General features: G+C 48.5%; 1 protein-coding gene and 1 non-coding gene across 5 annotated transcripts in view; one reads left to right on the top strand and one right to left on the bottom strand.

The window, feature by feature from the left end:
• Window positions 1-5,797: 5,797 nt before the first annotated feature.
• Window positions 5,798-5,869, bottom strand: TRNAC-GCA. Its single transcript has one exon. It is a non-coding gene; the product is annotated as a tRNA-Cys (tRNA).
• Window positions 5,870-13,155: 7,286 nt separating this feature from the next.
• Window positions 13,156-26,356, top strand: part of LOC108296643 (zinc finger protein 69 homolog) — an 89,374-nt gene continuing 76,173 nt past the window's right edge. For 3 of the 4 annotated variants that reach the window (XM_037735843.1, XM_037735840.1, XM_037735834.1), the window contains exons 1-4: window positions 13,156-13,282; window positions 16,229-16,491; window positions 16,625-16,706; window positions 17,710-17,823. In XM_037735843.1, the coding sequence (XP_037591771.1) occupies window positions 16,673-16,706; window positions 17,710-17,823 (148 nt within the window). In that variant the 5' untranslated portion in view covers window positions 13,156-13,282; window positions 16,229-16,491; window positions 16,625-16,672. Of the gene's footprint in view, window positions 13,283-16,228; window positions 16,492-16,579; window positions 16,707-17,709; window positions 17,824-26,356 lie in introns of all 4 variants that reach the window. The other variant, XM_037735837.1, reaches the window with a different exon arrangement.

Below are 26,356 nucleotides of genomic sequence, written 5' to 3' on the forward strand. Positions count from 1 at the left end.
CCCCCAGTCTCCTAGCTGAAAATAGGTGAGTGATTAAGGGAGTGGAACTTCAGGAATTATAATGTGCATTTATGGGAGCACTTGGAAAACTCAGTTTATCCCAAATCACCAACTCTACCTAATCTCCAAGCCTGCCCCTTCTTCCCACCTGAAAGCTGACCAGCCCAGATGGAAGGGTTTTCACTGCAAGAGATCTGTTTTCCCACCTCTTACTGTCCCTTGACCTACGGTGAAAGTAGGATCTGAACTGAGCCTGGGCACCAGTTCCTGGGAGGTGAAGACTCACATACCAAAATCATTTCCATCTGGCTAATGTATGTCAGCAAAATCCTCAAGAGCATGTGTGGATATAGGTTCTTGGAGTATTTTATAAAGTAGAAACAGTATAAGTTTAAATGAATCTGAATTTTTTATTAGGAGTGTGCCCAATTAAAATTCTATTTAAGATACCATAGCTGGAGCAGCTGGGATAAACCTATTTGCTCAGTTGGTGGACCTAAGCCTGGATTCACAGGAGGCCAATTCCAAATGCATTTGAGATGCTAGGGATTTCTTGCTGTAATGTAGAAAGAATCCATAGGCTTCAGGGGGTAGGTAAGATTTATCACACATGACTTGCCCTGGCTTGAACAACACATAGGTCTGTGGAGCTTCTACATTCTTGAAAAGAATTCTGGTAGCTGTTCTCTGTAGACAGAGATGCTGGTGGGAGGCATAACAGTGGAAAGTGAGTGCCTGATTTCAGTGGGGCTGGGAAGATCCTAGGGTGTCAGGGGCCAAGCAGTGTGATGCTTTAGCCCCAAATGAACTTTGGATGTTACTCCGTGGTCTGTGCCACACAGGTCTTGGCTGTGGCTCATCAGTGGTGAGGTTTTTAGGCCTGGGAATGAGGAGCCCATCCTGGTCCCCTTGATGTGTAGATCTGAGCTACCACCATCGCCAGCACAATGGAGGTTCCTGGCCTCCGACCCAGTCCCCAGTTCTGTATCTGCTCAGAGACCCTGCCTCCCTTGATGATGGGGAAGCTGAGCTTGAGAAAAGGACCTTTCAAAATACCAGGTCATGACCTGTGAATCTTCCTGCTAGATTTTCCCTAATAGGCCCTTCATCCTTTTTCCTGGAAACTATACTGAGAAGTGGGGAATATTTGCATAATTTGGGGATTATTGGTGGCCTGCTGCATCTGTGAAGCTTCTGAAGGTCCACTAGTTTGGGAACACCTGAATAGCCCAGAAAAGACCACATCTGCACCTTGCCCTGTTCACTACCACCATCAGAGAGGGCTTGAGAGACCACAGTTACTTCCCATGGTGTGCTGCTCCCACCTGAAAGGCTTTGTATAGGGCCTAGGGCAAAAGAAGCCCCTGCAACTGGTGGTAGGCACAGCGCAAGCAGTCCTGCCACCTGGCTGTACTGACACAGCTGGGCTTGGGGCGTTGAGGGTCTCCGACAGATGGAGATGCTGTCTGTCATCTCCAGCAAGCTTGGGTAGGGAAATTCATCACTCATCCTTTGGTGATCAAGTGAGTAAAACACAGAAATGGGAAGAGTTTAAAATTCATTTTGGTAGTGCCATAGTTCTGGCATGGATCCAGTGTGAAGTCACACTTCACAGCCCATTGCGCCATATGACTCTGGCTGAGGCCTGGCTGCCTAGTGCCTCTAGGATCCTGCCCAACTCCTAAGCCTCTGGCTCCAGGCTTTCCTTCAGCGTTATAAACTGCCTGACAACTGTCACCTTATCTGTTTCAGGTAGTCAAAGCTAGCTTCTGGTTTTGTACCCAAATTTTCTACCTGCTATATAAGTTGGTATTAGGAGTGGGTTTCAGGCCACAGATCATTATGGAAATGGTACTGATTATCCAGTCTGGCTGAGGCTAGATTTGGAGGCACTCCAGTTAATCTTTGGGTCTGGGAATATGGCATAACCTGTAGCCCACACTGGAAAAATAGCTAAGAAAATTACTGCTTCTGGTCATCTGGAATGAAGTGCCCACTGGGGCACCAGGCTTCCAGATACACATTTGATTCTTGTCATTGAACTGGAAGCTGGCAGTGTAGCTGATGTACTGGGATAGTTTAGACAAAGAAACAACAAAAAGTCCAGTGAAAAGAACCGAAATCTCTTCTTTCTAGCCGCCATACGGCTTAGCAGAGAGCCAAAGGCAGTTATTTGATTCTGCAGGATTGCTCAATTATAGCTTCCTAATGTAAAAATCTAGGGCTCTGGGCTGGGCGCGGTGGCTCATGCCTGTAATCCTGTAATCCCAGCACTTTAGGAGGCCAAAGTGGGTGGATCCCTTGAGGTCAGGAGTTTGAGATCAGCCTGAACATGGTGAAACCCCATTTCTAGTAAAAATACAAAAATTAGCTGGAAGTGGTGACAGGCACCTGTCATCCCAGCTACCTGGGAGGCTGAGGCAAGAGAATTGCTTGGACCCAGGAGGTAGAGCTTGCAGTGAGCCGAGATCGCACCATTGTACTCCAGCCTGGGTGACAGAGCAAGACTCTGTCTCTAATTAATTAATTCAAAATAAGAAAATCTAGGGCTTTGATCTGGAAAGAGTGAGGCCCCCAAGAATGGTCATAGGGATTCATGGAAGATTTGTAGAACCCAAACTATACCTAAGATGAAGTCTTCTGCACCTCCTCTGCCAGCTAAAGACACTGCTGCTTCTCCTGCTGCCCCTGTTCCAGCGCTGCTCCACCTCTTATCTCACCCCACTCTCTATTTTTCTTTTGATCTATAATTTGAGAAAATCCCAGCATACCCACAGAGTCAATTCCAAAGTCACACCTTGCATGTGGAGTCTTCAACACGAAAATAATCACCAGACTATGCTGATTTATAACCCCAAAAATCTGGGGAATGTGTGCGGGAGTGATTTCTCAAAGCACTGGTTTGAGGAGGGTGGACACACTGTTAAATCCTACTGCACTTAGTGTTATTGAACTCTGCATTCTGTGTCCTACTTGGAGTAGCTGTGGATTATTTTTATTGTTTGCTCAACTTGCTGATTAAAATCAGAAATCAAAATTGTTCAGAGACAGATGAAATTGAGATGCCAGAAGATCCCTGAACAGTAACTCTAGACTTTAAGAGACTGGAAAGGTAGAATGTACTAAATTCATGTGACATGCCCTCACTCCCAACCCCATAGCTTCCACCAACACAATGGTTAGAAGAAAACCCCTTTAATACATTATTTAGAAGCACTTCATTTACTGGAACTCTGGTATCTTTGAAAAGCATTTTAATTGTGTGCCTTTGTCAACCAGTGAAAGACGCTACAGCCAAAATGTACTCTCTAATTCAAATCGAGGGTGAACCCCTGTGCCACAGGTCTGGAATCTATGCAGCCTCTGACTACAGCGGGAGACAGACACCACGTGTCCCTGTGGATGTGCCTTGCTGGAGAAGGAGCCCAGTTTGCCTATGGTCTGATGTTCCTGGGCCGTGGTTCAGCCAGTGGAGGGAGGGATTCCTCACCCCAGTTCAGAAGCCCCTTTGGGCCTGGACTTTGAACTCCCAGACAGGCAGGCTTATGCCCAATCCCTGTCCCTCATATGTGCTGACCTGCTGAGTTACACCTTCTGAGACAACTGGGCTGCTCACCAAGAGGGCACATTCCACCTTCCCTAGGCTCAGCCCTGCGGTCCAAGGTCTTTAATTTGGCCTTAGGATAACAGAGGGGGAAAAGGCAGAAAATGGAAAAGAAGGGCTGGGCTTGGTGGTTCTCTTTGTAATCCCAGCACTTTGGGAGGCCGAGGCGTGCGGGTCACCTGAAGTCAGGAGTTCAAGACCAGCCTGGCCAACATGGCGAAACCCCGTCTGTACCAAAAATACAAAAATTAGCTGGGTGTGGTGGCATGTCCCTGTAATCCCAGCTACTTGGAAGGCTGAGGCAGGAGAGTAGCTTGGGTTTGGGAGGTGGAGGTTGCAGTGAGCAGAGATCCCACCATTGCACTTTATCCTGGGCTACAGAACGAGACTCCATCTCAAAAGAAAAGAAAAGAAAATGGAAAAGAAGCAAAATCCAGCAGTGGTCTAAAGGGTGAGGGTGGGGTGGAGTGGGGTTGATTTTAAAATAAATGTGCATGAGGAAGAGGCAAAGGAAGGAGGGATGGAGTGGATGGTTATTCCAGCAAGAAGTGGTGTCAAAACTCATGCACCCAGCTAGAGACAGGAGAAGGGACCGCGCAGTGCAGAGGAGGCCCTGGAACTCAAATTGGGGGTCAGTGGGAGAGAGGGCCAGAGCCAATGGCCAGAGAGGGCCGGTTCATAGGAGATAGCTCCGCCAGGACATGGGACCTAGCCTGGAATAAACAGAAACTATTTCGGGCTTAAGGAGGATCCCTTCCCTGGGCAGGCCACATCCTTAAGCGGCGTCCATTGGGAACTCATCTGAAGTGGGTTTCTGGTTCAGAGGAAGAGCGTTTGCCTGCAGACAAGAGGTCCATGATGCAAATTTAGTGCCTCTTAGTGCTAGACTTTCTACTGGAAGTCAGTCAGGTCATTTCCAGGGAAGGCCTCTCTCACTGGGCCTGTCGAGGGCTCAGCAGACGGGGAGCAGCGGAAGCAGAGGGGCAGCAGGCCTGGTCATGCCTCACCCGGGGTTGGGTTAATAGAGAGAGCCCAAGACCGGCTATGTGGAATTTGGTCACAACCCTTCTATTAATCAGGTGTGTGTGCTTGGGCATGTCTCTTAATTATGACCTCTCTTCAAGCCTATAACATTGTGTTCCAAGCTAAGGTGGCAGTTCCATTCTGACTTTCCACTGGAATCATCTGGGGAGCTTGTTATAAACAGCTCCGTGGCCCCACTCCCGAGCATTCTGATTCAGGAGGTCTGAGTGGAGCCTATGAGCCTTTATTTTCATGGAAGCAAATGTGCCCTCATCACCACACATGCCCCGTGCTGCAGTGGACAGGTGAGCAGGGGAAGCAGCTTTCGGTCAATCCAGAGGCCCTCCCCGGAGCAGCCATGGCTTTTATGCTGCCATCTTCAGCTGCAGAGTGCAAGGTCTTCATCAGATAATAATGAGATGAGCTTTAGAGGACAAACTAAAAGGTTCCGATCGGGGTGCCCTCTACCTGTTCTTATTTTTACTTACTGATTTTGGAATCTGACTCAAGCTTCCTTTCCCTTGCGGGAGCCCATGATCTAAATCTGTCTGCATGGAGAAGAGAGAAAAAATAGGCTGATGGTGTCCAGTCAGTCCTCTGGAAATCCCCAGCTGACTTTCTCCATCATCCCACTCCTTGTCCTTAGTCTCACAGAGCCTCCCAGAATCCTGCTGTCTCCCAGTCCATGGTCTGGGTGGGCCAGGTTGTGAGTCTGCAGCAGCCCCAGGTGGGAAATCCAGAACCTGGAGACAAAGAGCCAAAGTCCAGAAATCTACGCTCTTTAGGTTTCTCATGCCCATTGGAGGTGGGCGTGATGCTGCCGCTGGTTCAGGTACTCCTGGGCTCAGCCCAAGCTGGGTGCATTGGGGAGAATACAGCAGGACTTACAGACATGGCCCAGCCTTCTCTTGAGGATCACATGGATCTTAATGGGGAGATTCTAAACAACTCTGGAAAGTGAGGTAATGGTACCCAGAGGGCTGGACAAGGCAGGGGTCTGTGCCTTACAAACTTTAAAGTCCATAAAATCACATGAGGACTATTGAGTCTGCACTTCAGAGATGCTGTGGGTCCAAGATTAGATATGTTGTGTCATTTTCCCCAGGGTGGATTGGGAGGAGCTTATGACCCAGGACCCACTTTGGTGATTAAAAGTAAAACAGAATAGGAAGGGGGCACCTGGATTTGAACCAGGGACCTCTTGATCTGCAGTCAAATGCTCTACCCCTGAGCTATACCCCCAGATCTGAAAAGATGACACAATTAACACCCTTTTCATGTGTTGACTCACCAAGAACAAGACTCGGCTCTTCTGGTTGGGATGTCGAGGCTGGTTCTGTGTCTCTGAACTCTGGCCTCCCTCCTGTCACTTACACTTCCTTCCCGTCACTTCTGTGTGCACCTGGCTGAGGACACCCCGGAGGCCTGGTTGAGCTTTATAACTGGAGAGACCCTTCATCCAGATAATTCTCTTTGACAGTAGCAATTGTTGAGCATCATGTCAGATGTGCTAGACTGGGGACAGAATTCTATGTGACACCACCCTCCCCTGCACTGCAAGGAGGCCCAGAGCCTGTGTCTGGGGCTTGTATTTGACATAGAATACTGTTGATAATTTGCCAAGTGATAAGCAAATTGCTTTTGTAAAAGAAAATTACTTAAAAAATAATACTCAGAATTACAAAAATGTGGCACATATACACCATGGAATACGATGCAGCTGTAAAAGAAGCAGGAGATCATGTTCTTTGCAGCAACATGGATGGAGCTAGAGGCCATTATCCCAAGAAAACTAACGCAGGAACAGAAAACCAAATACTGCACGTTCTCCCTTATTAGGGAGAGCTAAATGATGAGAACACATGGACACAGAGAGGGGAGCAATACACACGGGCACCTACTTGAGGGTGGATGGTGGAAAGAGAGAGAGGATCAGAAAAAAAATACCTGTGCTTAGTATCTGGGTGAGGAAATAATCTGTATATCAAACCCCCGTGACATGAGTTTACCTATATGACAAAACTGTATATGTACTTCTGAACCTAAAATAAAAATTTGACTGAGGAATGGCTGCACAAACCACCATGACACGTGTATACCCATGTAACAAACCTGCACATTCTGTGCATGTACCCCAGAACTCAAAGTATAATAAAAATAAATAAATAAATAAATAAATGAAAAAAAAAAAGATAAAAACTAAAAGAAAAAACATTAAAAAGTGATACTCTACAGAGTACCGCTTCTAGGAATTTATCCTTCAAAAAGATTCATATAAATGTATGAAGACACATGTATGTGGAGATTCATTACAGCCATTTTTTAATTCATCACAGCCAAACACTGGAGACCATCTAAATATCCATTGGCAGGGAATTGGTTAAAACATTACCGTACATTCGCAGGAGGGAATGTGATGCAATGGAAATCGATAAGCTAGATCCACTGCACTGCCACGGGAAGACGCTTCAATGAAACATTAAGTGAAAAGCAAATTGCACAACAGATGTATGATGTGGCCTTATTTTGGCTTTAAAAAATACCTTATGTATATGTATAATAAAAAGCTTATACATACAAACAATGGTATATATGCATAAATATGTACATGTGTATGTGTGTGTGTACATAAAATACATGCATATTGTTATGGATATATGTACCCTATAGAAGGAAGTAGATCAAATAATTACCACAGTTAATAGTTAAGTAATAGACCCATAGTTAAGGGTGACCCTTCTGCAGAAGTTTGCTTTTGAAGCTTCAATGTGACATAAAATTGCCTTTGATAGTTACAAAATCTAAACACGACATAGAGCTTTATTTGTACTTTCACCTGCTGACATTTTGTCCTCTGCAATCTATCTTGGCCTTGTAAGGGCTCACTCACTGAGCTATAGATCCTGGTGGTTTGTCTTAGAAATAGAAGAACAATATCCCCATCCCAGGGGGAATGCCTCGATGGAGAAGGAGATAAATTAAGACAACTAAGAAATGCTGAGACAGTCTTTGTTCCTAGAAGATGCTGTTCAGGTCCAGTTTTCTTGTTTTGTTTTCTTTCCAAGACAGAGTCTCCCTCTGTTGCCCAGGCTGGAGTGCAGTGGCACAATCTTGGCTCACTGCAACCTCCACCTCCCTGGTTCAAGCGATTCTTCTGCCTCAGCCGCCTGAGTACCTGGGATTACAGGCACGGACAGCCATGCCCGACTAATTTTTGCATTCTCAGAAGAGGTATTGTTTCACCATGTTGGCCAGGCTGGTCTTGAGCTCTTGACCTTGTGATCTGCCTGCCTCGGCCTCTCAAAGTGCTGGGATTACAGCCGTGAGGCACCGCACCTGGCCCCAGGTTTAGTTTTAAGAGCTGTACACATAAGTGTGAAAGGAAAATAAATCTTGGGGCCCCTAAATCACCTAGCTGAAGGGAAAAGTCAACCTGGGAACTGTTTAGGGCAAACCTGCCTCCCATTTTATCCAAAGTCACCCCTCTGATCACTGAGATAAATGCATTCTGATTGCCTCCTTTGGAAAGGCTCATCAGAAACTCAAAAGAATGTAACCATTTGTCTCTCATCTACCTGTGACCTGGAAGACCCCTCCTCACTTCCAGTTGTCCTGCACCTACCTTGAGGTGTCCCATCTTTCCGGACTGAACCAATGTACATCTCACACACATTGATTGATGTCTCATGTCTCCCTAACATGTATAAAACCACCACATTCTAGCCTCAACATTTGCTGGTTTCAGAAAAAAATGAAATCTTTACCCTAGTGTCTAATAAAAAAGAAGTTAAAACATAGGCACCTATTTAAAATGTCAAAACTGAAAATGCAGAGGGGTTATCTGGATCTGAACTGGTGTCTCATTAACCTGCAGTCCAGTACTCTACCCCTGAGCCATATCCCATCCTACTAGTGTGTGGGTTAATTAATGTCTTTGACTTGTACCGTCACACCCAGATTACCTGTAACCTATGAGTTGCCACTTCACAATGGAAGCTCCTAGGAGCTGCCAGACCCACCTGAGTGAAAACTCACTGACCTTGTGCATAACAAGAGGCAGTCCCCCTCCTCAAATACCCCAGAGCCTGTGTCTTCCCTGCCTTGAGTCCTTGGTTGGGGGCAGCAGCCTGGAAAAGCACTGCCACTGGCTACTAGAATGGCCTTCAGAGTCAACATCCAGTGCCTGTCATGGTGGGCACATACAAGAGAAACTGTGTGACTGAGGTGTCTGTTCTAACACACTAATAACAGAGTTGGGCTGGCTCTCCTAGCCGAGTACTCCATTCAGGGCATTTTCAACAGAACTATAATCTAGGACAAAAGATGATTCTTCCAACTTCCACCTCTTCAGTTAATATCCATGGAGAATGATGGAGAAGGAATGACTCCAAGAAATAGTGAGATTTGGGTAGCTGAGTAGATTTTGGAATCCCCAAAAGCCTTAAAAGGGCCAATGTTAACCTAGTTTTAAGGACCAAAATATGTTGCTAGAGAACAATGCCACTTGACTCTTTCATTTTTTTTTTTTTTTTTAAAAACAACAGGGTATTGTACTGTTACCCAGGCTGGAGTGCAGTGAAACAATCATAGCTCACTGCAGCCTTCAACTCCTGGGCTCAAGCAATCCTCCTGCCTCAGCCTCCCAACTAACTAGGACCACAGGTGTGTGCTACCATGCCCAGCTAATATATTTTATTTTATTGTATTGTAGAGAAGACATCTCCTTTTTTTTTTTTTTTTAAAGATGGAGTTTCACCATGATGGCCAGGCTGGTCTTGAACTCCTGACCTCAGGTGATCCACCCACCTTGGCCTCCCAAAGTGCTAGGATTAGAGGCTTGAGCCATCATGCCCGCCCCCCCCAAAAAAAAATGTACTTCTTTTTTTTATAAAGATGGGGTTTCACCACGATGGCCAGGCTGGTCTTGAACTCCTGACCTCAGGTGATCCACCCACCTCGGCCTCCCAAAGTCCTAGGATTACAGGCATGAGCCACCGCGCCCGGCAAGACATCTCACTATGTTGCCCAGGCTGGTCTCAAACTCCTACCCTCAAACAATCCTCCTGCCTTGGCCTCTCAAAGTGCTGGGATGACAGGCATGAGCCACTGTGTCCAGCCTTCCGCGTGACCTCTTGTGATGGCAGACAGAGCCCTGTCCCATCTAGAAGGAACACTTGGAGTAACACTTGGGTTAGCTCCTTTTCATTTCCTTAGCTTTACCAAGGCCCACCTCTGCTCTTGTCACAGGGGCTTGTAAACTGTCCCTTCTGCGAACTGCTTTTCCCTCCTACTGGAATTTTCTCCTTTACCCACAGGCCTTTGCCTTGTAGCCCTGGCAGCCTACTCAGAAGGCAGCCATCAGCCAGCCAGTCCTCTCCACTCCTGGTCCGAGGGCCTGGGAAAACCCTGATCTTCACAGTGATTTCTATGATGATGTTGAATTCCTTCAAGGAACACAGATGGTCCCTTAAGTCCAGACTGCACTTTGCCCCACTGCTCATGTCCTTCAGGACACACCATGTAAGCCCTAGTTCCCTAGGAGCCATATTGCCATGGATGTAACATCTCTGTCTCCTCAAACAGGAATAAGGCCCCTTTTCCAAGGCAATCCTGGAGTAGCACTTCCAGGCAACATGGCAGGGACTGACCAACATGTTGTCTTTGAGGAAGGTGACCCTTAATCCTCTTAAGCTTCTAAGACTACTTCCCCCTTGACTTCTACATTGCATTTCAATAGGAGACGTAAAGCCTACCAGAGTGGGTGCCACCCTTAATCGCCCTCCTATAGATGGCACGCATACTATGGATAAATCTTTTGGGAAGGCATTGTTTTTGCTTAAACACAATCAAACCCCCACCTAGTCACATACTCTATGCTTACTTCATGGATCAAGACCCTTTCACATATAATTTCTAGGACTGTAAGCCTTCAAAAGGGCAAGGATTTTCTTTGTCAGGGAGCTCTGTTGTTAAGGTATTTTCACCTGCTGCAGCTCTCGGCCAAATAAATCTCCATTTGCTTCCCTGTTCCCTGTTCAAGAGGTCTGTTTGCAGCTGATCCGTCTTCAGTCTTGATAACAGAAGTAAATTATCATGCAGAGTGACCCGCAAAAAGGCCACAGTGATAGAGGAAGCAGTGGTCTTCTACAGGGTCCCTATCAAGTGATGAAAGGAAGGCTGGACTCAGGGACATATGCAGAATGATCTAGTCCAATCTCCTCATTTTACATATGAAGCAAGTGCTGACTGACTTGCCCAAGGATCTCCACCGGTTAATGACAGAACTGACAGGTCTCCTGACTCCCAGTTCCCCCCACAATATCCCTGGTCCTCATGTTCCAGCCTAGACAAGGCTTGAGTGTGTTCTGATGTCCCTCTGACTTTTTCTTTTTTTTAAATCCAGAACATTACAATGAAGCTAAGGAAGCTCAGAGTGCCCCTCCCGCCCTGCACCAGCTCTATGCCTCCTCCTAAATTTGTAATTTTGCTGAGGAAGGACACCCAGACATCTGGGATCAACTCCCCCTTGACTTCCACACTGCATTCCGATAGAAGAAAAGGCTGGCCACTGGCACCTCCTGAATCACCTTCCTGTAAATAGCAAGCTTGGTATTAGGGAAACTCTCTGGAAGACACTGTTTTTACTTAAACAAGATCAAACCCCCACCCCACTCCTCCATCAGGAGACCAGAACCTTTTCACGTGCGATTCCTAAAGCTGTAAATCCAAAACCCATTTTCTAAGGCTGTAAACGTAAGATTCTTTCATGTGTAATATCTAGAGTGTAAGCCTATATAAAGGCAGCCTCTCTTTGTTAGACGAGCTGGGTTTAGACAAATCATCGCCCGGCTCCTGGCAGTAATAATAATAATAATAAACCCCTTCCTTCCCGTTAGGTGTCCGGGAGCTTTGTTTCTCGCAGCCGCTCCTGCCACATTGAGGGGCTTCTTCTTAACCATGTTCTCCCAGATTACACAAGCTTCAGACCCATAAAACATGGATCCACCTTCATCAGCGGAGATGTGTTTCTCACGGGGGAAGGAATCATGTGGAAGAGCTGAAGGGAAAAAACAGGAAAACCCTGGGGCAGGTGTCCTACAGCTCATGGAGTGAGTAGGGTGATTTTACCCTTTGCGGGATTTACTCCAAAAGACAAAATGATGCCAGGGGCTCCAGAAAGGAAATCTCTGAACCCCGTCATTTGAGGGGCAATCGGTGAGAGATGTGAGGCATCAGAAAACAGCTAGGTTTTGTCTGTGACCAGAAGAAGAAAGTCGGATGCAGGAACATTGGCACCACGGTGAGTCAGGTCTTCCCCCACGTGACTGTTGGGGCAATTCCATTTTTATACACAAACAAGCATGCAACCCGGATGATGCCCGAGATGTATGTTCAGCCCACGCTGATGAAGAGAAACTAAGAGACAATGTTCGGATCCCGGTCCCTAGGCCCGGCAAATCCCGTAGACTCCGCACCAGGTGGCGCAGGTTCTCGCGCTGGAAAGAGCCTCACTCAGCCCAGGAGTCTGAAAAGCAATGCGCCTCTGTAACCACGTGGGAGCCCCCGTCCAAGGCGCTCTCCATCCCCAGTCTCTTAAGGACTTTTAAATTTTTATTTTTCTCTCCTTGTTTAAAAATACTATCCTTGTTATTGAAAAATTAAAACATAACTTAGAAAATGCATAAAAACGGCCTGTGGTCTATTAAACTATTTTGTCCATGTTGATATATGTATGCTTCCAAACTTTCAAAACTATAGATATGCATGTACACAGTACATAATGCTACATGATGTCATAATTTTAAAACAATGACAGGATCGTTCTGGACAGGCTTTTTCTCTTAAAATATCGTGAACATCTGTCCATACCAAGTTCTTCCCCAAAATAATGTTCAGTAGTGGTATTGCGTTCCACTGTTCATGCCATTAAAAATATTTACTCTAATAAATACATGGTAGAAAATGCTACATGGTGTCTACCGGGTTTACCGAATATATTCCTTCCTATTGTTGGAAATATTCCATTTCAAACACAGATGGGGTGAGCTACAGCTGACCCCCACAACAAAGAGCCCGAAACTCCAGGCCCAGGACCTCCGGCGGCAGAAGTGCTTGTTCGGGCGCACCGGGACCCAGCGGGACCAGGGAGCGGTCCCCTTGCCGCGGTCACCCCCGGGGGCGCCCTGCCCGGAGGCCTCTGCTCGCCCGTGGACGCGGCCAGGCGGGTCCCATGAGGGGGACTCTTTTGGTAACCAAGTCACTCGGCTTGGGTCGCGGGGCCAACGCAGTGACTGTGAGCGGGAACCCGGCAGTCGGGGAGGGGGCGAGGGGTCGGCCGGGGGTCGCGGGTTCGGCTCCTGGTAGCGGGCAGGCTCCGTGCCTGCCGTTCGCCTCCTGTGCTGCAGGTGGGGCTGTGTGGCTGCGCTGCCTCCAGGAAACCGCACGTGCCTTCGTCTGCAGGCCCGGGCGCCGGCTCCCAGCATGCAGTGTGGACCCGCCGGGCGCTGAAGGCGTCGGCGCGACTGCGAGCGGCGCGGGGCAGTTGCTGCCAGGGAGGAGCGGCGGCGGAGGCAGGGCGGGGCGGTCGCCGCCTGTGGAGAGCACGGGGAGGTCGGGCCTGGGGCCGCACACGGCGGCGGCGGGGCTGCGGCTCAGGTAAGGGCGACCTGGGCGCGGCTTGGGGGCCCGGGGCGGCCTGGCAGTAATACCGCCCTTGGGGCTCCGGGGAACGGGGTGCGGGGGCCGCCGGGGGACCTACTGCTCTTGCCAGCCGGGCCCCCCAACTCCAGGCCGAGCCCGAGCGCCGGCAGAACGGTTGTCCCCGCGCCGGGGCCACCCCACGCCAAGTGGTGGGCTGCAGGGGAAGGAGCGTCAGGGGGCGCCTGGTACCGCTGCTCACCCCTCCTGGCGTGATGCTCTGCGCCTCTGATTTGAGCCGGGCTTTTAGAGGAGGCTAGGATTTCATGAGGTTGAGCTAGACCGGTGGAGCTTACAGGGAGGGAGGATTGCCTGGGCAAAGGGGCAGAGAGACGGAACAGAGCAGGGCGTGTTCAGGTGAAGAGGGAAATTAAACAATAATAATAGCTGTAATTGCTGCATAATAAAGTTTACTGTGCTGTATTCGATATAAAATCTAACCCCTAGCTCTGCCGGAAATTAACTCCCTGTAAAACCTACCTTATCTATTCTCCCCACATTCTCAGCAAAGTTCCCAGGCACCTCAAGACTCCTGTTTTTCTTGCTGACCAGCTGCAAGGTCACAGGGCAAGATAACACCCAAAGAATGTACATTGTGTTTCTCAAAATGCTATTTTCAAATGTAACATACATCACAAGACATGTTACAGATTAATTAACTGTTCTTTGTTCTGGCTTCTGTAAACCTGTTAACTGCTAAGTCATCTTACATGTCTAAAAAAGTCAAGCCCTGTCTTTGTTAGGCGCTCAGCCTTGGGATGCTAATCCGCTGAGCCTGTGGCTACCTTAATAAAATCCTCCTGTTTCATCTATTGGTCTGTCCAGTCTCCTGAATATTCTGCAACACAGGAACAGAATGGAGTCCCATGAGCCTGGAGAAGATGCTTTTGGTTTGGAGGCAGTGGGAGAGGTGGCTGTGGAGACTGGGAAGGGGCCTGCATGCCGGGACTTGATCCTGCGGGTGGGCAGCGGGTGAGGGATCTGGCTCCTCTTACCATCAGCTTCTCTCAAGCAAAGGGTTTGGGCTCTCCTGGCAGGAGTCTAAGGACAGCCCCACATATTCCAGCCACCAGTCAGTAAGAAGCTGGACTGGAATGGGCAACGCACAGTCGCCACCTCCCACCACATAGTGTGAAGGCCTCACACAGGGCTTCCTGGCCCCATCACAGTTGTAAGAAAACCGTGCATCCTGTTGTCCATGTGTAAAAGATGAATATTTTCCTGATAAAGTAGTTTATGCAGAGGTTCCTTTCATGCCACACAAAGACTGTAATAATGCACTTGGAGGATGGGTAGGATTTCAGTGGATGGGGAGCTGGTGACCAGGTGCAAGGATGCTTCTGGAGTAAACTCTTGGAGTCTGGGATCACTTGACAGGGATTGATCTGAGAAAGGAGAGGCGAGGGAAGGAACAGTGGCCTTAGGTGGAGGGCAGACTCAAGCCCAGAACCAAGTCAGCCCACCCAGGTGCCTGTGGGACCTACTCTTTGAGAGCAAGACCCCCACCCACATCTGGGTTTTTGCCTAGAAACAGTTCTGCCTGTCCAGACCTCCTAGCCTTGAAGACCCCTTAGAGTCCTACCTTCTTGCTTTGGATCCTGCTTCCTTCCAAACAGCCAGACAGGCTTTTGACCACTGTCCTGGACAAGTTTTTTTGGGCCTCTGCTGAAATTCATTTTGTCTCTGTTTTTTGAGGTATCCGTTTACATTCCAGTTCTCAGTGACTTTCTCTAAGTGAATCCATACTGGTTTCTAGTAGCCACGTCTTCATTTTGCGAATAGTCACCAATCTCCACTTGAGGGATTATTTTGCAGAACGTCCTAAGGAGGCGTCAATCTTTGGACATGGATACCGGGAGCTCCTCTCTACCCTGTAGGTCTCACCTTCAGATATGGGTGGCTCAAGTAGTCTAGCTTGCCACCTTAGGCAAAATGTGCCTATTCTTCCTTGTCACCAGCTGCCGGTCACTAATATGCCATGTGAATGTTTCCCATGACAGGGAAGCCCCTTGTCTCTAATTAAGATGGTTATTGCCCATATGTAAGTGTAACTTTGTGACATATGTCAATTTTTCTCACCAGACTGTAGGGCATGTTACTGCCCCTGGGGCGGCTACGAACATGTCTGAGGCCATCGTTTTAACCTTGAGAGGTGTGGGAAGTGGGAAAGAGAAAGAATCTTGTGGGGCTCATGCAGTGTCAAAAAACCTAACTGGCCAATGGAGGTTTGCAGTCATGGGGATTTTATCTTGTGGGGGAGAGGCAGATGGGAAGGGGACAAAATGAGACTGTCCTGGGGGAAGAGGAACTGGCCATTAGATTTTTATGTTTATTAACAGAGGACATGAAATGCTTTAAAAAAAAATATTGAGCAATACTCTTCTTTGTGCAGTTTCAGTGAACCAGCTGTTTTTTTTTTTTTGCTGGGTCATCAGTAGTCAGTTCCTGTGTAATGAAGACAGGAGGGTCAGGCTGGGCTCTAGTAAATCTGCAGTTTACCATTTCTCCACTAAAATGCTGAGCAATGCTAAGTCACTGTTTACATAGCAAGATTGCACTGGGTACCCACCATGTGTCAAGGACTGTGGTGTGAAAAGATGCAATACCATGCTCAGGGAGCCCACAGTGTAGGTGTGGGGTGGAAATTACTGTGTAGGGTGGTAAGCGCCATGATAAAGGTCTGCATTGTGCTGCAGAGGCCTGGAGCAAGGGCACCCACCCAGACATAGCCCTAAGATACCCAAGCAGTGATTGCCAACTTGAGATCTGGCATGTGGTACGGGATGGCCCCACTTGTTCATACATATGGGCTCCCAGCCCAGCTCCCCTGTGCTTAGGGAGAGAGGGGATCAATGAAGACAGTGGGTGGAATGAATGATGCTGTTTCTCTTCTGTTTCTGAAAGATTTCTCCGTGGACAATGGCAGCCACGATTCAGGCCATGGAGAGGAAGATTGAATCGCAGGCTGCTCGCCTGCTTTCCTTAGAAGGTCGAACCGGGATGGCTGAGAAGAAGCTGGCCAACAGCGAGAAAACAGCTGTGGAGTTCGGGAACCAGCTGAGGGCAAGGCCGTGTGGGAGCAGGAGCTGCTGCAGAGGCAGCTGGAGCCCAGCAGGAACTTCTGGATCCTGCGACTGCCCTCGGGCAACAAGGGGGAGGCCCCCAAGGTAGCCCTGGGACGCCCTGGGGTGTGGGAGCCTGAGGGGCTGAGCCTGTGAGCGTGTGGGTGAATGAGTGCGACACTTGTGGTTCCAGGTGCCCGTGACCTTTGATGATGTGGCCGTGTATTTTTCCGAGCAGGAGTGGGGCAAGCTGGAGGACTGGCAGAAGGAGCTCTACAAGCATGTGATGAGGGGCAACTACGAGACGCTGGTCTCCCTGGGTAAGGCCTGACACTCATTTCTCTGTTAAATGGGATTTTGCAAGTCCTCAAACTTCTCTGTCCACATAGTTGTTTCATGGCAGTGAAATGTGAATCACCAGAAACGTTGTTGACCTTGCAAGTTGTTACCTCCTGTGAAAGATGAGCCCTGGGTGATGGAATCAAAAGCTCCCCTCTGTGTTGAGTTTCCCAGAATGCCAGGCTGGGAAAGGCGGTGGCATCTCTTCTCCGCAGGCGCAGGGTGTGGACCTTTCTGTTGGTGCTGACTTGGAGCAGGGAAGGCCCCTCCTGCTCTCAGATCCAGTATGTAATCCACTCACATTTGAGAAAGACTCTTTCTTTCAGCCTTCTACAGAGATGCGTGGCCCTTACGGCGACATGCCTCGAGGTCAGTGGAGAACATGGGCAGACGGTGCTGCTTGCAGCAGACATTTTCTTCATGCCTCAAAACTCTGCTTTCCTCAACCCCTGGGGCTACTGCTGCTCTCCTCATTTGATCCTGCCCAGGAAGGGCCTGGACTCTGTTTCTTCCTGGGCTGATTTCCTCTTCCTGATGGTTTCTGTGTGACCCTGGAGCTGAGGGCAGTGAGACCTGATAGAGAGGACGGGAGCAGGTGCAGTCGTGAGGTGACATTTCATCAGCACAAGTGTGCTGATGTTTCACATGCACGCTCTGTGGCAGTTTCTTCACTCTGGCACTGCTGACATTTGGGACCCGGTGATTCTGTGTCGGGGCCATCCTCTGCATTGTAGGATGTTCAACAGCAGCCCTGGCCTCTACCTCCCAGATGCCAGTCACCTCTCCCCAAGCCCTGGGCACAGCAATCAGAATTGTGTCCAGACTTTGCCAAACGTCCCCTGGGAGCAAAACTGCCTGTGTCTGAGAGCTCCTGCTCTATGACAATCAAGAGATTTCCTTTCTAGACCATTGTTGGTTTTCTGGGCTGACTCTCTCCAGCTCTGACTGGAACGAGGCAAAAACTAACCTTCTGTCTTTCTTCAGACTACGCCATCTCCAAGCCTGAGGTCCTCTCCCAGATTGAACAAGGGAAGGAGCCCTGCAGCTGGCACCGCCCCGGCCCCAAGATTCCAGATGTTCCTGTGGACCCCAGTCCAGGTAAGGGCTGGGAGAAGGCTAGGGAGGCATCAGGTGATCTGCGGGAGGCAGACGGAAAGGCCAGGAATGGTGTGATCTTTCCAGAGAGAGCTGAGGAAACACATCAAACTTACTTGTTTTTAGTCTGAGTTTTTTTATAGTGGAGTTTTAACCTCTGACTTACTCAGCTAATGCTCCAGAAATGAACACTTTCTGTCAGGGAAACAGGTGGCAAACCTACTCTTTTAGGAAGAGACAAAGCCAGGGCACAGATGATGGGAGGGAGAGGAGGACACTGAGAGGGAAGGCAGGAGAATAGTTGACTTGAACAACACGGGCCAGGGGCGACAGACCCCAATCACACACAGCCCAAGGTCTATGTCTAACTTTTGACTCACCAGAAAGTTAACTGCTAATAGTCTCCTGTTGACCAGAAGCCTTAATGATACTATGTATAGTCAATAACACATATTTTATATGTCCTAGTTACTATGTATTGTATACTTTAAATAAGCTACAGAGAAAATATTAGGAAAATAAGGAAAAGGAAATATATTTACTACTCATTAAGTGGAGGTGGGTCATGATAACGTCATCATCCTCAGCATCATCTTCAGACTGAGTAGGCTGAGGAGGGAGAGGAGGGGTTGTTCTTGCTGTCTCAGGGGTGGCAGAGGAGAAGGAAATTCACTTATCAGTGGGCCTGCATAGTTCAAAACCATGTTTTTCAAGGGTCAGCTGTGTATTGAAACCAAGATTAATTCAAAGCTTTGCAGAGAGTCAGCCTTGCCTCTGAGAACCAATCTTAATTAATTGATGAATTAATGTATTTATTTTTATTTGAGATGAAGTCTCCCTCTGTCACCCAGGCTGGAGTGCAGTGGTGCTGTCTTGGTTCACTGTGATCTCTGTCTCCTGGGTTTAAGCAATTCTTTTGCCTCAGCTTCCCAGGTAGCTGGGATTACTGGTACCTGCCATCATGCCCAGCTAATTTTTGTAGTTTTTTAGACTCAGGGTTTCACCATGTTGGCCAGGCTCGTCTTGAACTCCTAATCTTAGGCCAGCTGTCCGCCTCAGCCACCCAAAGTGCTGGGATTACAGGTATGAGCCACTGCGCCTGTCTTCACCCTGAATTTAAAGCAGTAGCAGTTGTAGAACATACACCCATTGGTCAGCCATATGGTTCGGTTGATTAGAAGCACACATTTATTTAAGGTGAATCTAGTTACCAGATATCAGTTTCTCAGATTTCCCTGGAGCTACTCAGCACCTTTGAAAGTTCGGAGAAAGACAGGTGGACACAGAGAAAAACGAAATTCCTAAAGTGAAGTGAAGACCTGCTGGGTCATTTGACCGGGGAGACCACACCTCTGGCAGGCTAGACCCCTGATTCCTCCAGAAGACCCGCCCTTGACCGTCGCACCTGCCTTGGTTTTCCCTTTCGTCTGACACTGTGAAAGGTGGTGTTATGCAGGGGCCCCCGGTGCTCCACTCGTGTGAAATTAAATGTGTCTTCCATGTTTGTCATCTCATCTCAATTAGATTGGCACTTTCCTAAGGGCAGAAGCATGTTCAGAGCTGGCCACTTTGCCAGTCGTCATCAGTTCATTCACAGTTTAGTTCCACAGATACATTTTGAGAATCTTCTAGGTGTCAAGGACAGTGCTGAGCACTAGAGGACAGAAAGATGGCTGAGAACAGATAGTGTCAGGCTGGAAAAGAGGGTTACAACCCAGGCGCGTCCAGCCTCCTAGCCTGGGTGGAAGGTTCTGAGTGGGTGGGTTTCGTTGTGTTTACACTGTGTGTGGAGGCTTCCCTCGCTTCCACGTCATCATTAAATGAGAGTAAAGAAGTCCCCTAAATTATGTTCGTTGCGGGTAAGACCCTGCCACACTCTGTCTGCATCGTACGATGTTCAGCAGCATCCGTGGCCTCTACCCACCAGTAGACAAAGTGAGTAGAGACAAACTCCACTGTGCACCTTGAGTCTGTCGGCAGGGATCCTGTGTGGCCCTTATCCCTGTCCTCTTTGTCCAAGAAACCAGGAATCACAGCTCATCCCTTGCCATGGTTGGCCTGGCCCATCCCCTTGTGAGACCTCACCTGCCCTTCTCACCTCCTGCATACCCCTCCTCTGAGCCTTATGGGACTCAGGGCTCAGCAGACCTGCCAGGTCCTGAGTGTTCCCTGCTCGGACTGAGCTCCAGGGAACTGTGGCCGTCCTCTTCCCCGCCTCCCTCAGCCCGGGCCTACTGGGGACAGGGTCCTCACCCCTCATGATTGCACCGCTGCCACCCTCACTCCCTCTCTAGAGACCATGCCTCTGGGTCTCATTTCTCGTATTTTTGCTGCCTCTGCAGACCTTCCCTCTCTTGTCATTCTTCCTGCTCTCAATCGTGGCCATGGCAGCCTCCATGCAGATAGTTCTGTGCCCCCTTCCCCTGCCCCATGGCCATCCATGACTCTGATGACAGCGACTGCACCCTCCTCCCCGACCCTCTCCATCTCCAGCACACCACTCCCCGGCTGCCTCCCATCACCCCTCCAGTTCCCTGTCTGGTGTCCTGATTCTAGCATTTTTCCAGCCCTTCAAGACCTGCAGGCCATCGATCTTGCTGCCTTTTCACTGCCTTGCTCATCATCTCCTTCCATGCCCACCATTGTATTCCCGGCTTGCACACAGCCTCAGTGCCCTTCCCTTCTGTTGTTCATTGCATCCACCTGGTGAAATCCATCAGTGCTCTGCACCTGCAGCCAAGCAGCTGCACGTGGCTGCAGAGAACCAGGCAAGCTGGCTGCTGGTGTCATGTGACATCCACAACCAGCAACTTCAGTGGGTGCTCTGCCACACAGTCACACTGCATCTCCCTAGCCCAGGGGCCGCCAAACTGTGGCTGAGGACCAAACCTAGCTTATCTGTTTCTGTATGGGGCACGCCCGAGAACAGTTTTATATTTTAACCCCCTTTTTTAAATTAAAGAGAAATACACCACTCACACAGCCCTCCCCATGCCATCTGCCTGCACCTGTGCGCCCTTCTCTGCCTTCACTCCTGTGACTGCTGAACTGTTGATTCTCCAGCCAAAGCTGTACTTCCACATGGCGCTGCATCCCAACCCATGCCACCTTCTCCAGAGCAACACAAGCAATCCTGCCTTGACCCCTACCCCTGCAGCCACTGCCCGCTTCTCCGCTCCCCTTTGTGCAAAGCCCCTCGGGAACATCTGCACTTCTCTCCTCTTCTCTCACGGCTTCCACCAAAACCTCTCCAACCTCAGTTACCAGGGCCCGCTATGGTGCTGAAAGGTCTGTTTTTCTTGGCCTGTTTGTAACACTTGCCGCGTTGCTCACTCTATTCCCACCTGCCACCCACCTTCACCGATCTTTCTTTGCTGGTTCCTATTGTCCTGTGGGGTCTGTTGGCCCCAGGGCGCCCTTGGTGCTCACACCCTTTCTCCACAACTTGTGTTTCCTCACACCCTCTCTCCGCTCCTGTGTTTTGTCCCCCAGGGTCTTGGGGCCACATGTACCATCTAGGAATGTGTGCCTCAAACCTGGACCTTTGCCCCAAATTCCTCATACCCAGCTGCCTGGCCTGCATCTCCACGTGAGTGTTTTATAGACTTACCCCTAAACATTCCCAGAGCTGAGCTCCTATCTTCCCTGAACAGACTGCTGCTCCCTCATTCTCCGCATCCCAGTAAATGGCAGCTCCATCCTTCTACTTGCAGGCAAAACCCCAGGAGTCCTCTCTGACCCCTCGTCCACATCCACATCCGCCCCACCAGAAACACTACTGGCCTTCCCTGCCAGGTTCTCCCAGAGTCTGTCCACGCCTCGTCCCCTCCTCTCTGACACCCAGGCCCATCGTCTGTTGCTGAGGTTGCCACGAGCCCCTCTGCTCCTGCCCTGATCCCCGCCTACCCACCAAGTCTCATCTTAGCCCAGCAGAGTGATTCTTTTTAGGCCCAAGTGCTGGCATTCCGTCTGACCCACACTGTCTGCTCCCCTCCTTCACTTTTCTCTCATTCTCTGCTCAGCTGCACCTTCCCCAGTGCTGTACACTCTGCCCTGTGCAGTGTCCTCTGCTGGGCGTGCTCCTCAGGCAGGTCCCACCTGCAGGCCTTTCCCATCACTGATACTGCAGCCTCTGCCAACCCCCAGGCCTCCTTTCTTCCAGGTCTTCCTGTCAGACAGCATCATGTAATGTATATGTTTCCTATTTATAGATTCATCGTATGTCAGGTCTCCCTCATTAGAATGTCAATTTCAAAAGTACAAAAATTTTTTATCCGTTTTCTTCATAAAATCATTCTTGGCATCTATAATACTGCCTAGCACAGAGTAGGAATTCAATAACTATTTGCTGAATGTATGCTGCGCTTCGTAATTTAAAACGTGTGTGTGTGTGTATGCGCGTGCATGCATGTGAAAGAACGTACTTTTGATAACATTTAAATCCCTTTTTAGGTCTCCCTAGGGCAACCACTTGTCCTGAATTGTCTATGTTTATTTTTTTCTATCCACATTTTTTTTTTTTTTTTTTTTTGACGTGTAGTCTCGCTCTGTCGCCCAGGCTGGAGTGCAGTGGTTGCGATCTTGGCTCACTCCCGGGTTCCTGTGATTCCCCTACCTCAGCCTCCTGAGTAGCTGGGACCTCAGGTGCATACCAGCATGCCTGGCTAATTTTTTGTGTTTTTAGGAGAGACAGGGTTTCACCATGTTAGCCAGGATGGTCTCGATTGCCTGACCTCGTGGTCCGCCCACCTCGGCCTCTCAAAGTGCTGGCATTACAGGTGTGAGCCACTGCGCCTGACCTCTATCCACATTTTATAACACCTCCTGTGTGTATTCGTGGTTGTAAACAATATATTATTTTTTGTGTTTTGAAAATTACTTAGATGTCTTTGTATTTATCATTCATTATTCTGTATTTTGGACTTATCCATGTTGTTACATGTAGATCAAGTTAATTCCTCTTAACACATGCTTAATATTCCAGAAGCAACTATATCATAATTTATTTTCCATTCCTCCACTGATTGACCCTTAAGCTTTTTCTGATTTTTCACGCTCACAAGCGATACTGTAGTGAGCATTTCCGGGTGTGTCTCTTTGTGGTCCTGTGGGGATGCTTCTCTAGGAAACAGACCCAGCAGTGACCTCACCACATTGTAGGCTTGATTTCGTTTCTCCATTGCCATATGGCTCTCCCCAGGGGGACCCCAGTGCCACCGGGTGCGCCCAGCAGCAGCTACGAAGAAGCTATTTCCTTACATCTTTGCACAGTTTCTATAATTACATTTTTGCCAACCTGATGGGGGAGAGATCCTGGTCCTAATTCATGGGATACTGGAGGCCTGAGCTTCAGGGCTCAAGTAACCAGCCTCTGTGCCTGGTCCTGGCTCTTCCAGTTGTGCTGAGCTAACGGTTTGGGGTCAGCATGGGGCTGGATCCTCTCTGTTAACGCATCTCCCTTTTAAAGCCAATGACTAGTAAAAGAGGAAAGGGAAGAAGAGAAGACAGTTGAAAAAATGTAGGACAAGGCCCAAAGTACCCACTGTGCAGAGTGTGAAAGTGAAGTGGAGAGAGAGTATGGGAAGTTCGTTAGAGAAGATAAAACTGAAGTAGGAGAGGAGAGTAGAAGCTTCCAGCTCTAAACAGCAATTCTCCAAACTGTTGCCCTACACAGGGACTGAGGAGGAGGCTGCAGGATTCTAGGCAGGGAAGATTTCTAGAAGTCCTGTGATAACTCTATGGGGAAGGACAGGGTAAATTCAAAGCCAGATAGAGGTCTGTCTGAATGAGGTCAGTCCGTTGCCAGTGGCTCACTGAAAATGACGAGAAATTACAATGTATATTAGATCCTTGGGTGTGGAAACATAGGTAAAACAGTGTCAATCCAGAAAGTCCAAACAAATAAGAGGGTGTATTTCAGGAGCAGAGCATCTGGCTGCATATCAGGTACTCCCTGGCTCAAGACAGTGTCACTTCTTGGCCCTTTCTTTCAATCTGCCCACGTTTGCAATCACGCCGTCCTATGTCATGCCCTAGTGACCACACATTCCCCATTTTGCCAGTTTTCCATGGATTGGATCCTTTGTTCTGGTCATTACTTTTATCTGACACATTATGGGATTCAGTGAATGGAGGATAAAAGGAAAGAAAAAGGCAGTTCATCTTCCTGCCTCAGTACAAAGAGTGTTCAGTGCAAAGAAGCCCTTTATCATGAATGTGGATTCTTGTCATGACTTGGTCATTAATCAGGTGTATTTTGTTTTGGGCATGATTTTAATTACTATCATTTTTTTTTTAGATCCATACCATGGAAGGAAACAGATTAAACCAGTAGCTCCAAACCATGAGTTGGAATGGTCCAGGGAGTTGTTTAGAAGTACACATTGTCCCTAGGTCTCTTCCTAGAGAGTCTGGCTTAGGAGTCCTCAAGTGGGGCCCAAAAACTTTTGCTTTTACCCAGCTCTGCCCAGCCCAGCCTAGCCTCACCTCCAAAGGGTCTGCCGAGCAGCCAGTTCTTTGAATCCTGCTCTCCTAGGCAAGTCTGAAGATGCTCTGGCTGCAAACTTGAGTGATTTTAATGTCACTGCCTTCAGTCAGAAACTAGAGAAGGAAGGATGCTGGCTGTAAGTAGAGCTGGCAGGCAGGTGTGGAGGAGGAAGGGGGTGTAACGTGACAAAGCAAGTACACATCTCATGACAGTTGACAGGGTGTGACCATACAGGTTTATAGTACTTATTAGAGACAGACAATCAAATGGCGGTGTAGCTCAGTGGTAGAGCATTTGACTGCAGATCAAGAGGTCCCTGGTTCAAATCCAGGTGCCCCCTCCCTGTTTCCTTTTCACTCACTGAACATGATAGGATGTTCTACCCCTAGATTTTCTTCAACATGTGGATTCATTCTGCAAAACAGGAGAGGAGGCAGGTCAGGTCTTCACTAGAAAGCCTCCCTTGATACCTGAAGCTCCAGAGAAACCCAGTTTCTTGAAGGCTAAGTCAGTGCTCATAGGTCTGGGAGAATTTTTTTTGTTTTTTTTTTGCACACCTCAACTCTCATCATTTGGGGAATTCAGAATTGTGTAAGTCTTGGGGGAAGACAGGATCCTGTCTCTGGTTAGGAAAACAGTAAGGTCAGATGTGTCCTCCCCCTGAATGTTGGTGTTTGAATCAGGGTTCCTCAAAGAAAGTAGAACCAATAGGGGCTGTGTGTGTGTGTGTGTGTGTGTGTGTACACGTGTGTGTGTGTATACATAGAGATTTTAAGGAATTGGATTATACCATTGTGGGGCCGGCAAGTCTGATGTCTGCAGGGCATGGCAGCAGTCTGGAGACACGGAAGAGTTGAGGTTGCAGCTCGAGTTCCTTTCTTAGGGGACAGCGGACATTTCCTCATAAGGTTTTCCTCTTATTGGCTGAGGCCCATCCACAGTTTGGTGGGTAATAAGTCTGTAAATTTAATGTTTAATCACATCTAAAAAATACTTTCACAGCAACATCCACATTGGTATGGACAAACATCTGGCCACTATGGCCTAACTAAGTTTGACACAGTTAAAGGAAAAAAAATTTTTGAGACAGACAGGGTCTCCCTCTGTCACCCACACTGGAGTGCAGTGGCATGATCTCTGCTCACTGCAACCTCCGTCTCCTGGGCCCAAGAGATCCTCCCACACGAGCCTCCCAAATAGCTGGGACCACAGGTGTACACCACCATGCCCAACTAATTTTTGTACTTTTTGTTGACATGGGGTTTTGCCATGTTGCCCAGACTGGCCTCAAACTTCTGCGCTCAAGCGATCTGCACGCCTCAGCCTACCAAACTGCTGGAATTAACAGGCGTGAGCCACTGTGACCAGCTGACACATAAAACTAACCAGCACAATTAGTAATGGCTTAAGTTTAGCTAATTATATTCCCCTAAACAAGACTATGAATGTTGAGTAAATCATGCATAGAGGGAGGGTGAATTTGAAATTCATTCTGGAGATGGCAGAGCTCTGGCAATGGCAGTAGGGCCAGAGGCTATAGAGTGTCTGTTGTGGTGGCAGTGGGAGCTCCATAGCCAGGGTGGGCTGAGGTCTTGTGTACGTGATGAGCCTGGCCTCTGCAGGCTTCCCTGAAGTACATGAGCTTCTTGACATCCTGTCAGCGACTGCCCTCTGTGTCTCCACTCACCTTAGGTGACCTCTCTTTTAATCAAAGTGCCCTGGCTTGTAGCAGGGAAGCCTAACAAGTGATTTCAGAAGAATGAAGGGAATGTGGATTGGGAATCTGCCCTCGTTAAACTTGAGGATAATGGAAATCTAGGTAGCTTTTAGGGAAAGAAATCCAGAAACCTATATCAGAATGTAGAAAAGTTGAGTTAACTTTGCCTGCAGTCCCATCAGGACGAATTTGTAGTTCCCAGATTGTAAGTGGCCTCTGAAAAATATGGCTGGTCCTACCAGTTTAAAGAAAATAGTCAGCTCATGTGTTGCCCCGTATGATCAGTTCCACATGGATTGAAACACAGACATATTTCTTTTTTTTTTTTTTTT

The sequence above is a fragment of the Cebus imitator genome, unplaced genomic scaffold, assembly GCF_001604975.1.
Source record: "Cebus imitator isolate Cc_AM_T3 unplaced genomic scaffold, Cebus_imitator-1.0 Scaffold20, whole genome shotgun sequence".
NCBI lineage: Eukaryota > Metazoa > Chordata > Mammalia > Primates > Cebidae > Cebus > Cebus imitator.